The sequence below is a fragment of the Spinacia oleracea genome, chromosome 4 (genome assembly GCF_020520425.1).
Source record: "Spinacia oleracea cultivar Varoflay chromosome 4, BTI_SOV_V1, whole genome shotgun sequence".
NCBI classification, from domain to species: domain Eukaryota; kingdom Viridiplantae; phylum Streptophyta; class Magnoliopsida; order Caryophyllales; family Amaranthaceae; genus Spinacia; species Spinacia oleracea.
In genome coordinates this window covers 188,871,929-188,887,863 of record NC_079490.1, presented here as the reverse complement: position 1 = coordinate 188,887,863, position 15,935 = coordinate 188,871,929, and the positions used below count along the sequence as shown (strand labels likewise).

At 37.9% G+C, this 15,935-nt stretch overlaps 1 protein-coding gene across 6 annotated transcripts; it reads right to left on the bottom strand.

Annotated features, from left to right (window-relative positions):
- Nucleotides 1–723: 723 nt before the first annotated feature.
- On the bottom strand, nucleotides 724–15,594 carry LOC110777597 (uncharacterized). 6 transcript variants are annotated; one of them, XM_056843446.1, is made up of 6 exons: nucleotides 15,276–15,594; nucleotides 13,769–14,861; nucleotides 8,427–8,804; nucleotides 6,029–6,159; nucleotides 1,350–1,462; nucleotides 724–1,249 (listed from the first exon to the last, which is right to left on the bottom strand). In XM_056843446.1, exons 2-4 carry the CDS (start codon nucleotides 14,811–14,813, stop codon nucleotides 6,128–6,130), a joined length of 1,455 nt encoding a protein of 484 aa, XP_056699424.1. In that variant the 5' UTR covers nucleotides 14,814–14,861; nucleotides 15,276–15,594; the 3' UTR covers nucleotides 724–1,249; nucleotides 1,350–1,462; nucleotides 6,029–6,127. The 6 variants fall into 6 exon arrangements, with proteins under 6 accessions (XP_056699424.1, XP_056699423.1, XP_056699426.1 ...); XM_056843445.1 differs by having other exon boundaries at nucleotides 1,350–1,454; XM_056843448.1 differs by having other exon boundaries at nucleotides 6,029–6,105.
- Nucleotides 15,595–15,935: the final 341 nt, after the last annotated feature.

Below are 15,935 nucleotides of genomic sequence, written 5' to 3'. Positions count from 1 at the left end.
GGGCATAAACACGTTTCAGACAGCGAGAAAAATAATAAAATTTGAAGCTTTAACAATCAAACTATTTTGATCATGCATTTAGATTATTACTAGTTGAAGCACACAGTATACAAAGTAAATGTGAGATAAGACCAACCTAAACCTGGTTGCTCTGATACCATGATAAAAATGCAATTTGAGCTTAAAGCAGTAAGGAAATAAGCTCAACCCATATTTTCTTTCATTGCGGCTTTCCTCAAAGTGAGGGAATACAAGGCTTTATATACAGCTCTAAAGTTGCTACAACCAATGAGAAAGAGGACAGCTAGCAATACTAGAGAATCAACCTAGAAGACTATAAAATGACAGGTAGGACAAATCACATGATACCATAATATTGCTGACAAAACAGCTAGCATAGTAGATGATCACATGCACTCAATTTCCTACAATTCTAAGACCGAGTTTGGCTTCATTTCCTTGGCTCATAGGCCTGTGCTCATTACTATTCATACTTTCTTCTTTGTCTCTTAACACTCACTCCACAATTCTTGTTTCTACACTTCGCTTTAGGATCACTTTTTTTTACTAAGTGAAAATTTCATATGGATAATATTTTCTAGACTCATATTACTGGTCAGCAAATGAAAAGTGATGGCGAAATCAAAGAAAGAATTTCCAGGTCTAATATTGGTTTTTGAAAGGATTTGTATGGAATGAAAATTGTGTTGCCAAGGAAAATGATTTCTCAAATATTTGACATGGAAAATTTAATAAGTCACTATAATCCTGCAGGCCTGTTTAAAAAGATGATGGTTAGGAATGTTCATCACTTTTATCTCACCGAGCAGCGAATTGGCTCACGAGTCACGAACTATGGTATCTCCAATACAAGTATGTCAACTACTACATAGTTGAGAATTTACCCAATACAAACAGAGTTCCCTAATTTAGCTTTTTCTAATAGCAACCGTAAAAAAAAAAAGAGCTTTACATGAATATACAGTTTACATTCAGTTGCTGGTGCAGCCAAATAAAAGTATGATTAAGTCAAAGTCAAATCATCTGACCAGCACAAGTACTGTATCACGAACAACAGAGAGAGACCGCGAGCAAAATAGCAATCTATCTCCGATTTCCAACTTAATTAGATAATTTGTTCTGCTGAACAAACCAAGAGGAGCACATGATACCACAGAAACTGGAATGGAGTGAGATCTGCTTCGACATACCAGAACAATCCCACCAATTTCAGTACCACCAAAATTTGCTACAAGGAGCAAAAGTGAGGAATACTCTATTCAGTCTCCAAATGGTATAAATAATGAAATAAAGTGAATATCAGGAGATTCAAAAAAACTGGCACTCACCAGCGGCCTAGAACATCAGCTGCAAAATCACGGCAGACCAGATGGAAATATTTTTCCGTGAGAAGTGACAAATTATGGCCAAACCATACTGTCATTTTAAATTTCCTGCGAATCTTAGACATGGTAATCAGTCAAATTTTGGCCTACAATCATCAAAAGCATAAAAAAATTGATATGTCTAAATCTCTAATGTTCCAAAATTTTCAGTTAGACAATCACCCTAGCATTACACTAGAAACATAGAGGTGGCCACAGCCCAGGCCTGACACTAGGCTGGTCATTGTCCCCTGTAGACACTTAGGACTGGTTTCAGCCTTGCAGGTCCAGCCAATATCAGAACTGTATAGAAACTGAGCTCATACCAGGCGTGAGAAAGCAGCCCATGAGAAAAAAATTCAAAGTTCTTTAGATACGGATTAAAAAAAGATTTTTTGTCAAAAAGGACCTTTTAAAGTCAAAAAATTGTGACAAAAGACCTTATAAAAAAATTGTTGTGAGATAGGACCTAAAATTAAAAAAAAATTGTGAATTGGGACCTGCACCCATTTTCCGGTGGTTGACTTAATCGCGTTGACCCGCGCGTGCGTGTCACATGCCTAATAAAAAAATGAATTTTTTTCTTTTTTCAGATTTCCCTCCAATTTCACCCTTAAAAAATTCCTAAAAAAAAAAACTTGTTCACTGTCTCTCCTCGATGCTCTGTTGTGTCTACACTTCATCTTCTTCGCAAGCTTCATCAACTCAGGCACGATTACTTAAAAAAAATCGATGCTTCCCCCTAACAATTTGTTGCTATTCGAACATGGTAAGAGCAAAAGCCCCGGGTTTTTTTTTGCTTAATTTCGTCCAATTTGATTATTGGTGGAAGTTAGGGTTCATCTCAAAAAAAAAATGTGCCATGGGATTGGAATTATAGACCCAGATTTCTGATTCAATATTCTCTATTTAAATTTATTCAGATTTTTTTTTTCGTTATTTTGGAGTATTTTTCATCTGGGTGTTGATAAGTTGATTAGATTTTCGAGGGTTTATGCTAAAATTAGTTGCTTTTTGAAGAATTTGGTGCCTTTTTCTTCTTCTGGGATTTCCGTTATTGTCAGTGGGTGCTTTAGATGAGAGTCATTATGATGTGGAGCTTGAAAGTTCATTGAAATTGGAGAGAGTGAACAGGTTAGTTTTTTAAGGGTGAAATTGGAGGGAAATCTGAAAGAAGATTTTTTTTTTTTTATTAGGCATGTGACCTGCACGCGCGGGTCAACGTCGGAAAATTTGAGTCAACCACCGGAAAATGGGTGCAGGTCCCAATTCACAACAAAAAATCGATTTTAGGTCCTATCTCACAACATTTTTTTTACAAGGTCCTTTGTCACAATTTTTGACTTTAAAAGGTCCCTTAAAAAAGTATATTTAGTTCTAGAATTTGTGTCAGGCCTGTGCTAGTTTCTGAAAGGATCAATTCCTCCCTAAAAATTTGATATCTAACCCTGAACCACCGATTTTGGCCCCAGCTAGGCTGGTTGTGCACCGGGCAAGGAACCAACCTTGCCGCGCCCCTCCCAGGCACCTTACATGATGGTTCAAGGTAGATTGACCCTGAACCCAGTCCAGGAGCCACCTCTACGCAGTTAACAACATTACTAGTCTTTCAAGGTGTAACTGAATCAAGCGAGAACAGGGATCTTCTATCTTCATTCTAATACATCTAATACTACACGTTAGTCAGGCTTAAAGCGGGCTACTAAGTTAGCTTCTTCAAGATGTTCAATGAATCTAAGCCAAAAAGTTACCAAAGGCAACACATATTTTAAAGGATATGGATACAACTTGAAGCATATCGTACCATTTTTAAACACATACCAAGTCATAGGGAAGAAAAACTTATAAAACTTATAAAAACTTGTAAGACGGAAGGACATACAAATTTCATTGAAGAGAAAATGACTTTTGAAAGTCGAATCCCACCGCTAAATCTCCAAATATAGAGCTTTAACGGTGGAAATTGACAGCCAAAAAGTGTTTCATCTATGGTGGCAACTTACGCACAAACATTAATCGAAGTCGACAGCAGTAATGTGGGATGACGTAGGGACAGAGGCAGCACTGCGTAACGAGGGGAAGGCAGCTGAATTTGACGGTGGGTAAGGAAGAGGGAGAGAGCTATGGTGGAAGTGGTTGTAACGAGAGAGAGAGAGAGAGAGAGAGAGGGGGGGGGGGGGGGTTGTGGTGGTTCTAAGGAAGAGAGAGAAAAGCAATGTTGGAGCATGTGAATTTCAAGGAGGTTTTCTTTGCTTTCTCCCTTTATCTTATCCGTTTCTTGATTCTTTTCGGTTTCCTTTTCCTTTCCAGACCAAATGCCCCTTTGATGCATATGTTGATTCTCTTTGATCTTAAAAATTGTAAACATGACCAGTCTAGAATTTATCCAAAAACTACTCATGTGATCTAGGAAATAACTCAAACTGTAAAAAAAACTCGAACCTCATAAAAAAAAAAAGTAAACCTTATTCTAAATTAGAGATAAATCTCACTGAGACCTCAGACTCTAGAGGATCCTAAAATTCTTACAGATATTGTACCAAAAACAAAATCTCAAAGATATTAAGAGAATAAAAAAGGAATGTTTGGCTTCACATCTAAAGATTACTTGCCTACGAGTAATTACAGCAGAATCAACACTGTAGGCATTCCATTTCAATAAAGATTCCGCAAGTTTCCAAAAGAAGCATTAGTTCCACATGATGATTGGACAACTGAATTATCAAATGCAGAAGCTTTTTTCCTCCCAGAAGGAGCTTTTGAACATAGTCCAGCTATGGTGAGATTCTTTCAAAATCAAGTCCAGGGAAGGAAGCCGTTTAGGTACTTCAAAATGTGGGAGTCCTCTCCGCCTTTTCTCGGTACTGTCAGGGGTGTTTGGAAGAAGAAATTGCAAGGCTATAAAATGTTCTAGGTCACACAGATAATGAAAAGCTTAAAGCAAGAATCAAAGAAATTGAATCTTGATAGACTCAACGATATTCAGGCAGAACACACTAGAGCTTTCCAGACTCTCCTTTGGCTCAGACTCAATTGCACAATAACCCAGGAAATACCGAGTTTGCTGGGAAGGAACATGAAGCTCATGAGGCGTACAAACAGGTCCATAACAACTACATCTCCTTCCTTAAGCAGAAAGCTAAAGTTAGTTGGCTACTTAATGGAGACGAGAACACACATGTATTCCATCAGATCTTGAAAGCAAGAAGGATTCATAATAGAATCAATGCAATACAGAATGAGCACAGGGAGTGGATCTCAGGGACTCAAGAAGTGCAAAATGCTTTTGTGCAATATTTTTCAGATATCATGGGACAGACAGCCCCTAGCAGGTGTAGTGTGAAGCAAGAAAACGTAGATTTGGGTGCTAAAGTAACAGAAAAACCATCACGGGCTTCTGAAGTTGTATTTACTGAGGAGGAAGTTAAAAATGCAGTTTTCTCTATACCCGGAGATAAAGCTCCTAGCATAGATGGATTTAGAAGTAGCTTTTATAAGACTACTTAGGATATCACAAGAAGAAAGGTCCCAGAGGCTATTTCAGATGTTTTCCCCCAGAATAGGAAGCTCTTGAATGCCATTAATACCACCTCTTTAACAATGGTTCCCAAAGTAAAATGCCCTAATGGAATAGGGGACTATACGCCTATTGCCTGCTGCACAGTCCTTTATAAGAGCATCACAAAGCTAATTTGTTCACAGTTGAAGAAAGTATTACCTAATATCTTTCCCAGAGTCAGGGAGCTTTTGTTTCTGGTAGAAATATAATCAATATGTGACAGTGTGCCAAGACATAGTGAAACATCACAGAAGGAAGCAAGTTCCAAAAGGGTGCCTAACCAAATCGACTTGAGGAAGGCATATGACACAGTGGAGTGGAATTTCTAAGAGGAAATGCTGAAAGCATTATGTTTTCCTGAAAAATTCATCAGAATAGTTATGATTTATGTGACTTATCCAATGTATACTCTAATGGTAAATGGGGAGAATCATGGTTATTTTCCAGCAAAGAGAGGACTCAGACAGGGGATCCACTCTCACCTCTACTCCTTGTAATTTGCATGGAATACCTAACGAGGACTCTAGATTTTGTTGGCAACCAGGAAAGTTTTAAGTTCCACCTAAGGAGCAAGTAACTGAAGCTCAACAACTTGTGTTATGCCGATGACTTATTAGGTTTTTAGCAAAAGGTGAATCAGGTTCTGTTAAGATGTTGCCAAAAGGAATTGATCATTTCTCGAAATATTCTGGTTTGCAAGCTAATAAAAGTATATCTGAGATCTACAGTGCAGGAATGGGATAGAATGATTGCTAGAATTAAGACCTAGAGCGCTAGAAACATATCGTTCAATGGAAGATTACAACTGGTTAATTCTATTTTGAAGAATGTCTGCACTTATTGGGCCCAAATCTTTTTGCTACCAAGAACAATTTTGCAGAAAATCAACAAAATATGCAGAAGTTACCTCTGGCATAGCACGGGAGATTGCAATAGACCCGGGCCACCCGGCTATGTTCATTGGGACAAGGTATGTACTTCCAAGAACAGTGGTAGACTAGGGGTTAGAAACATGTTGGCTTGGAAGTTGGAACAAATCAGCGGTGGGGAGATATATGGGGCAGATTGTAGAGAAGAAACATACCTATGGGTAAAGTGGGTCCATACTATTTATATCAAACAAGCTTCATGGTGGGCGTACGACTCACCATCCTCGGCAAGCTGCATTGTGCAGAATCAAGGATCAAGAACGAATTGAAGCAACACATGACTCGCCTACAAAGAATGAGAAACAAGTATTGCATTCAAAAGGTCTTCGAAGTATTGGTGGGACCAGAACAGAACGTTCACTGGGCAGCAATTCAGTCCCTAAACATAGGTTCATTGAATGGTTGGCGCATGCAGGCAGGCTACAAACCAAGGATAGACTATAGAAGATTAATGTGTGCTATGATAATTAGTCTCATATGTGGGAGTGAAGAAGAACCTCATGATCAACTATTTTTTCATTGTTATTACAGCAAAATATGCATTCAGGAAGCCCTCAGCTGGCTGGGAGTTACAAGAATAGCAAGGAGTTTGCAAAAATTTCTCAACTGGGCTAGAAGGTGCTACAAAGGAACTAAAACTCTAAGAGCCATTGTATATGCAGTAGTAGCGAAATAAAGCATTATGGAAGCAAAAGGTTCCAAGAATTACTAACACAGTCCAGAATGTAAAGAATATAATCAGATTTAGAGTTGCTTATTTAGTTAGCAGGAAATCAAGTCAGGTAGATAGGGAATGGATATCTAGTTTGTAATTGTTTGTATAGCGGATTTTTTTTGGCTAGTTGTACTAGTGGGAGTGCTGGTTTTAGCGAAGTTTGTCTTTCTCTTAACAGCATGATAGTGTGTATATTCCTTTTGAGCAATACACATTCTTTACTTATCCAAACAAAAAAAAGTTCCTCGTAATCATCCCAGTTCCCACAATCCCCACCAGAAGTGCCCTATAGGTCTATTAATTGATTATTTGTATAGTATGTAGAATACTTTATGATAGTAGTGCTACAGCCCATGGTCACAACTCACAAGCGAATCATACTGCATACTGTCAGAATTCGTGATTTAGAGGAGAAGAAAGAAAGAAGAGGAAGGTTGATGGAAGCCATTGATGATGGCAGAAGCTCAAAGAGCTTTGAGAGATAAAATAAAAGACTACGTTTTTATTATTTGTTGTTGTTATAACGGATGCAAAGAAAGATTAAATAACGTAATAAAAAACGCAGAGATTTAACGCGGTTCACTAACAACGTGTTAGCTACATCCACAGGCAGAGGGGAGGAAAGTTTTATTGATCTTGAGGAGTACAGATTATAGAATACAGCTAGGTTATGACCTAGAGAGTTTATATAGTACTCTCTAGAAAGATGCGGAAAAGCCCGGAAAATTGGCCCCAAAACAGATAACCCTAGTCCAGAATAACAGATACGTAGGCCCAAAACAGATAACCGGTCAGCGAGATCCCCGTACTGGGGCGTTGCAGTAAAGGGCTTGACCGATTCGAGGCATTATTCTAACAGTTGTGGTAAATAAAGAATTACAAAATACAACCTATTTATACTACTTCAAGTAATTACAACGATTAACTAACTAAGCTTGAATTAAGGAAACAACTAACAAACTAAGTCGAACGTAGTTTGACTAATGTCTAAACTCCAACACATACAGTTATTCGGAGAAAATTCAAGGATATTCTTCCATTGGAGAGAGAATAATTATATAACTATACTCTGATATTCTCCTAGTGAACATGTAGGAGATGATGGATTAACAATAGCAGTTGAAGGGATTGATTTTAATCATCCACTAAAGAAAAGAGGTTGTAAATCAGCAATAACATGCAACTTGTTTGCTTTTCTTTCTAACAAACAAGTTTCACTTTCAGCATAAAAACCGTTCACATGCCATGACATTCTATACGTTCTATACGGTGACATTGTCGTTTGCAAAATTTATGGGTTCGGCATTTTTTGGGTTGTGTTTGATGTTCTTGAAGTAATCAGTTGCCCTTAATTCAATGATCTCAAAAGAATTGCGTATTTACCTGCTAATCTTGGAGAAGGAGAAGGGTTGGTATTCGAAGCGGTGATCGTTGGGACTTTGTTTTATTGAGTCTGGAATCTTGGAGAACATTCAGTGAATGTAACAGGTGGATGATGATTTGATAGTGCTCACAAATTTAGGAGAGAAAAACCAAAGATGGTAAATGCAAATACTCTATATGTGCATTGAGAAGAATAAATGCATGACTTGGTCAACATCTTTTTTTTATTGTAACATCAGATTTAATGGAAAATGCTCATTAATGTCATGTTTGGGTGTTGTACAATAACACAGTGTCACTTTGGATAATCAAACTTTTCTTCACCATATAGAATTTTGCAAAACAAGGCTACCATGTCAAGTTTCCCTTTTTTCTCACATGAATTAGATTTCATACTTCAGAAAGAATGTTCACAGGCAATGAACTCATTAAAGCGAGATAGTTGATACACTTACAATGGCCAGAATGTTCAGTCGACTGCCCGGGATCGATGAGACTCAACTCCATGTCATGCGTTATTGTCCAACCAGGTTCATATGCCTCAAGAAAACCAATCTTTGCTTTGTTAGGCAGATCATGAGGATGAACAAATGGGACCCCTGGCGGCCACCCAATCTCCATTCTTATATTAGCACAAGGACTATCGAGTGAATGAATGTGAGCTTCACACTCCTTTAGGCTGCAGAATCTCAGCTTGATGCCCTTCTTATCTGCAATGTCCTGAACTCTTTCTTTGAGAACTCTTTGTGCCTCAAGCCTTAACCTCTTAGACGGTGGCAGGGGTTTGCACTTTGAGTTGTTCTTCCTTCTCTTAATTAAAGGTTTCATTGGTCCTGTACCAGCATGTCATCGATCCAAGAACCTGTTATAACTGCTAACTAAGAGGTAAAGATTGGAGGGGGGGATTTACATGAAACAAAAAGCAAGCACATCCACACATTAAAGAAACAACAGAAGATAGAAAAGAATGCTGATATAACAACACGATATTGTATCCCACACTTTTATATTACCTTAGCCCGACATTAAAGTCATGCAAACCCATCCTCGTGGTCTAAGATAAATAAGACTCTTAAAGATTCATAAATTCTAACTACAAGCATAATGGTGGCTCTAAATACAAATATAAATCCTATCTCTCAACCTTTTTCCCAGGGTTTGAGAGAGGTGTAATGCTTACTGAAACTCAGCCCTTGATTCCATGTGCAAGATGTTAACTGTTACGTGTGGTTTTAATTGTCGTGAATGGGTAAGTGGAAGATGACCGAGGTTGCTTCCTTTTACGAGGGTATTGTCCAATGTCAACCCAAATGTTTGACGCTTAACCTTAGTTTAAAAACGCGCGCCTTGCTCAGCCTTCGGCGCCTTCAGCTCTCTAGGCTCACTAATGTCAACCAGACGTGCACCTTCATGCGTCTTTGTGCGCCTTAAGTAAGGCGCAGCACCTTGTGCGCCTTCAGTCTTCAAGCGTAGCAGGCTGACGTGGATCTTTTATTCACTTTTTTTCTTTTCTTTTTTAATGATATAAACACACCCCATGTGACCTATCAACGGTCATATCTCTACAACCTAAGCTTTTTAGGTAGTGGGCAGTAGCATAATATGAGCTAATTTTCATATTTCCAACTTGTAATTACCATGGAAGGTTCTAATTCAGGCACTCCATCGACGGGATCACGCGATGCTTATGAACCGGCAAGAAAATATGACACTCCAATAGTATTATGTTGTTTTTGAGAATAAATTGTGTTAATTTTGTTCTATACCAAATTTTAAGGTTTACAAGGAAATTATGTGCGATTCGTATCCAAAAGGCGCGCGCCTGAGCCTTGCGCCTAGGCTCCATGACTCTTGTGCGCCTTGCGCCTTTTTAAACTAAGCGCTTAACTAGTTATGACTCCTTGGTGTAATACCCCAATATTTTATGATTTCGTAAAATATATTTTATAGAGAAAATGAAATTATAATTATTATAAAATGATTTTCCCTTTCTAATTAGTCCCTGTTAATATTTTCAGAAAGTTTAAATCCCTGTTTTAATTGTTTTGGGACTCTTTTATATTAGTGCCTATATATAGCCTAAACCCTAACTATTTCATATGTTTACTCCGTCTCTCCTCTACGGTCAGCATGGTTTCCAAGCCAAACAAAAAGTATTTTCATCTCATCACACATGACTTACCATTCATGTTTCGAAACAGAGTTGTAGAGTCAACTCCCACAATTGCTATTGCTATTGTTTCTCGCAACACCATGTTTTACTCGCTTGAAGTCTAATAAATTATATTATCTGGGAAGGTAATCACGCGCACCCGTTATGTTGGAGTTGTATGAAAAATATGCATCGTGTATTGTATTAGTTATAATTAATCATGTGTTTGATGTTACATGACATATATGTTGATGATATATATGTTATTTTATAATTTTAGATATGTGTACGAATTATATTGATGTGAGCAGTTGTAATAGTTATTGTCATTACTATATATTCATTAGTGGTTTAGCTTGATTACATCCAAATCATCGAATAAGAAGTTAGTGTATATGCGCGTAGATTTTGGCTGATGCCAGGCAAAGAGTTGCGGTTTATTTATTTTGGGATTAAGATTTCAATCTGGTAATTCATCTTAATTGGAACAAATGATTCAGTTATTTTTAGAACGAGCTATAGTGTATGCATATTATTTGGGATCTTGTGCCGTTATTGAGAAGTTTATTATGAAACTCATTTTGGTTATATTTAGCAGATTATGAGAAGGTTGAGGAATTATTATATTTTTGGTTTGAGGCTCAACGTTATAGACCTTAGTCCTTGGCATGTTGGTAATGAGATGATAACCATTAGTAGAGGAGCAAGATACAATCTTTATTATTTTCTTAATATCCTCAAAGTGGGATTTTGTCCAAAAGTGGCATTGACTCAAAGAGTCTTTCTAGTAGTTATTCAGAGTTTCAAGTTTTTATACTTGTTGGTTTATTTATTCGAATTACCCATGTCCAAGGCTAGGTAAAGAACAACGAGAAGACACCTATACATTGGTTTAAGCAAAGTTACTAGAGGAAGGATCATATTATTACATTTGAGGAATAAATTGAGGTTATATTTGAGAAGATCTATACTTTAGAGTATGGGGTTAGTCATACTTTTGGGATTATACGTGTAGCGTAGTTTCATACTACGTTGTTTAAATGAACAAGTATTATTCTATATTGATATGTTTTAATTACAGGTGATTACTCGGCTTTTGGCTTACGTGTGTGTTTATATGTTATGCGTGTTTGCGGCCATGTCTTTTCTTATGGTGGCCCTGCGACGATCCTTTTGGAATTTGTCCTCTATGGTGAGGAGTCAAGATTGACTGGAGCAGATTGATCGTGAATGATCGTAGTTACAAGTTGAAGGAGCTCAAGTGTTATCGTTTAGTCTTTTATGGCAGTTTAATATTTTCCAGTTGTACAGTTGTAAATAGATCACCTAGTAATCGAGTTGTAATAGTTTGAGTTTTATAAGCCTTAGCACTTGACAATGTGGTCAAGTGTGGCGGTGATGCCTCCGATTTAGGTGTAAGCTTCCATAATTTATTATAAAGTGTTTTATATTTCTATTTATTTCTAGTAGGAAATCGGGGGTGTTATACTTGGTCTCCACACTCACAAATATTTTCAATTTGGATTCAACGACTGAAGTTAGATCTAAAATACTGAAACCAAAAACTTTGTCTAAATTCTTTTATCCAATTAAGGTTGGTCCAAGGTTGATTGAGACAAAGCTTAAAAAGATTCACAGAACTGACATAAGTGTCTCTGCAACAAAAAATCACTCACCTTCACATTTGGTTTCAACTCCCAAAGTTGGAACTAAAATATTAAGGGCAAAGAGTTGTTGGCACATTTAGGAAGTTTCTCATCTCATAAAAGAGGTAGGGCCCATGCTACGGTAACAGTTAAAGTATATGTTCTTCATTCTCTGACTCGTAAGCTCTGAAAATGAACATTATGAGAAGATACTGAAGGGAAACTAGATTTGTGGCCTTGTGGGTCAGCATGAAAGAGAAACGGTAACAAAACTGAAATTTCAATGGCTATCGAAAACACTGATGGCCATCACTGAAAGTGTCCAAAAGTTCCCAGGCTATGGAATCAATGAAATAGACCATTAACTCTCACTATTAATATGCATCTAAAGTTCTAAACCTTAAGTATTCTTCAGCATATCATATACAAAAGCATTAAGCACTGGACTTCTAAAATTTTTAGGCCATATTTCTGTGAACCAAAAGACTTCTATATAAAGAAAGTGTGCTTTGTATGGGGAATTGGGGATACTACTTGTTATGTGGGAAAGTTGGTAGTGTTGAGATAATTTTGGCACAGCTATGGGTACTTTGTCAATGAATAAGAGTATTAATTTCATGCAAGGATGGCATATTTTACATGGAAACAAAGCAGCAAGAGAGCTTATATGTGTGGTTACAACTTACAAGTGCAGCATTGGCATGAAATCAAGTCACTCTGAAACGAGCTTATCTCTCCCCCTGTTATTGTCCAAAATAAAAAAGGTGGCAGCCAACTGAAACGAGCCACTTCAAGCTCAACAATTCAACATAGATGCAGCATTGCAGCTGTATCAAAGGAGGGTAAGTTGGTCTTGTATGATAATTTGTGATGGGGTTGGAGATGTTCTAATGTCTGCAGGTCTGCCGTATGAATTGTGATTCAAGGCACCCTAGCCGAGGCAGAAGCTGTTCATTTGGGACTCATGTATAGTATTGATCCACCTAGGTTGAAACAGACTTCCTCCCACTCGCTGAGCTCCTCCAGTTAAAGGGAAAATGTCCAAATTGTTGTTCATGGCATTCATGTGCTAGCAAGCTCCTTTAATAATTGTATTTTTTATCATGTTAGTAGAGTTTGCAACAAGGTGGTGGACTCCATTGCTAAAGCCTCTCTTGCTTTTGAATAGATGATCATAGATGGAGGAATGTCCTTTTGATGTTCTTCCTGTTGTCCTTACAGACAAGAGTTATCTTTAATGAAATCTAATAATATGATCTTCCCATCAAATAATTGATTTTTACTCAACTCTAGGAAAGAATGAAACTGGCGAACTTCAAATCAAAACCTCTCCCTTCCAATTATGTTTGCTTGGAGAAGGAGAAGGACTGGAGTATACTTTTGGGGGTTTGGTACAATAGAGTAGTAAAATCCCTTCTCCCCCGCCCTCCTCCCCCAATTGTATGAAAATCCGCGGCTTTGGCGATGAGGAGCTAGGGGTAAACCAGCAAAGCACCTTTTTTGTTCTAGGCGAGGCACATTCATTGAGGCACATCTGAGGTGCACATCAATCATTTAAAAAATTCCTTACAGTACCATTTTTCTCATCCTAATAAATTGTTCTTGTATGAAATACTAACCTCGAGGTATACAAAAAAAGAAAAAGAAAAAAACCCAAATAATAAAAGCACTCCAAAACTCACACACACACACACCAAAAAAAGTGTTCTTCCTATCCATGCCATCAGCATCACTTTGTGTAAAATCAAAACAAGATATAAAAGATAGCCTGACTTTACTAAGGACCTTAAAGAAAAAATGGAGAGGTATAGACTTACAAAACAAAGACAAAAGCATAAATGGAGACTAAGATTAACTAAACAAAAAGTCAAGTCACCTTTTGTAGCTTTTGAGATTCTATAATTGCGGGATATAAGACAAATAAATACATGTAAGCAGAAAGTTTATGATAATAGAAATCATGCGAACCATATAATGAAGATTAAATCAAAGAGTTTACCATCATGTGAATTCGGGAAATTAAAGCTTGGAACACTCTGGCGGTTCATAGGATTATCAGTAGAATGTGGTCTTTGCATAAAGTCATCTACTGGCACTGGAAGCTGGAACTGTGCTTCAACTCCATGACCAGCAGCTCTCATCTCCGAACAACTTAGATGGGTCATTGATTTGGGCATCAGTTTAAATGTTACAGAACATCGGCCATGAATGTTACTCTGGGGATTGGTGATCTCAATCCTATGAAGTGCAGGGTTAATGTAACCAGCAGTTGCCTGATACAATGCTAGTCCAGGATAAATCACTGCTTCTTGTGGACCAAGATCTCCATCCACAAGAACCCAGTGACCCTGGAAATCTCTTATATGCAAACCTGATTTATCCGACTTCACAATAGATATTAAACTCTTGTCTGCAGGATGTTCATGCTCAGAAAACATGATCAAACTACCATCTTCTTGGCTTGTCAAGTTATGATGTTGTGCTCCGTGGAATGTAGGCCTAGCTTGACAGCAGACGGACAGCACAGACGAGGATATTTCTCTGCCTCTCAAAGGCACATTATCGAGAATCTCAGTAAAAGGTGAGCTGCGCAGGCTCAAATTAAAGCTTATGGCATCTAATATTTCCCTAGCCGCTTTTCCTAGCAGCGCATAAATATCAACCAAACCAGCTGGAGAAAAGTGAATTTCGTTCTCTAATTCTGCAGGTGTCAACCCAGGTCGAAAATCATAACTTTCCTGCCAAAGCTGAGGATCTGCATAGTATCCAGATGTTTTGCACCAGTCTCGCGACTCGTTGGTATGAATCATATCTTCAGAGGGATATGATGGTCTATGGTGAAAGTAGAGACGTGCAGAATCCAGACAAGATCGCAAGAGAGCTCCATCCCCAGAAGGAAGTTGAACAATGGCAGCAGAGTACTGGGCTAGGGACTGACATAAAGTCGATACAGATACTTTATAGGATTCAGAAGGAAGCCCTTCTTTGGCTACAAGATCAGTAAGCTTTACCCTACCCAACGTTGGCAGGCCATTGCCTGCCATGTTCTAGATGCCAGATACTAACTACAGGAACTTTTATGGGAGCAGGCACTGCAAAAATGATAATTCATTAGATGTTCCACAGATTCCACTCATCAACAAACATAACTAGCACAGCTAAATACATTTTCAACTCATACATCTTAAGCCTCAAAGTTGTGCAAACCATGGCTATGCATGAACACATTCCCACTATAGATTTGATCATACTGAACCTCCCTAAACCAGTTGTATGTTCATATTCAATGGTAGCATTCAACCTCTTTTCAGCTAGTTTTTCCCCAAATTTGTTACGCATCTCTGCGGGAAGGATTAATTTCATAATTTCAGTCGTTGTTTTATTAATTTATGTGAATTGTTTAGGGTTTATTAGGGGAATGAATTCACAATTCAAGGTTAAGTTTTAGGGGTTTTCATTAAATTGAAGAATTAACTATAAATAAGGACCAAACAAATTCAAATTACCTTGTGTTTGTGGGAAATGGAGTCTGCAAATTGCTAGAGTTGGTCCAAATGTGGACTGACAACTTCAATCACTACAAAGTTTGGACGAAATGTTTGATTTTAAATTCGTTGCGGAAGAATTCAATGAAGAAGCCAATAGAGAAAGGAGGAGATTTCAGATCGTTGAAAAAGAACCAAGAGAGGAAAGAAAAAGTAAATTAGTTGTAAAGAATTTTTTTAGGAAAAGTGTCCCCGTTTTCTCTCTCTAGTTTTCTCTCTCTGCCTTCTCTCTCGATCTAAGTTCGATTACTGGGGATCATCCTTCTCGCCTCTGGCGAGGAGGCCTCTAGGGGTCTTCTTGGTATCAAAGAGTGGCCTTTCTTTCTCAAATTTTTTCTTTTTGTTTTGCCTTCTTGTTTTGCAGGTGCTCTTCCGTTGTGTTCACATCTCAAGCTTCAAATGGATCACGATCAAATTGTTTTGGAAAATACCACATCAGCTAACAATGGTCAGCAGACAAATGATGTTACCATGGTTGATATGGTTGTTCAGCAACAGACAATACCTACCACCAACTTAACAGTTTCATTTAAAGAAGCTGTTGCAGGAAATTCTCAGTGGTTTGATGAAGCCAAAAAAATACAAATCACTTCTCTTGAATGGGAAGATCAAGATGTTGAT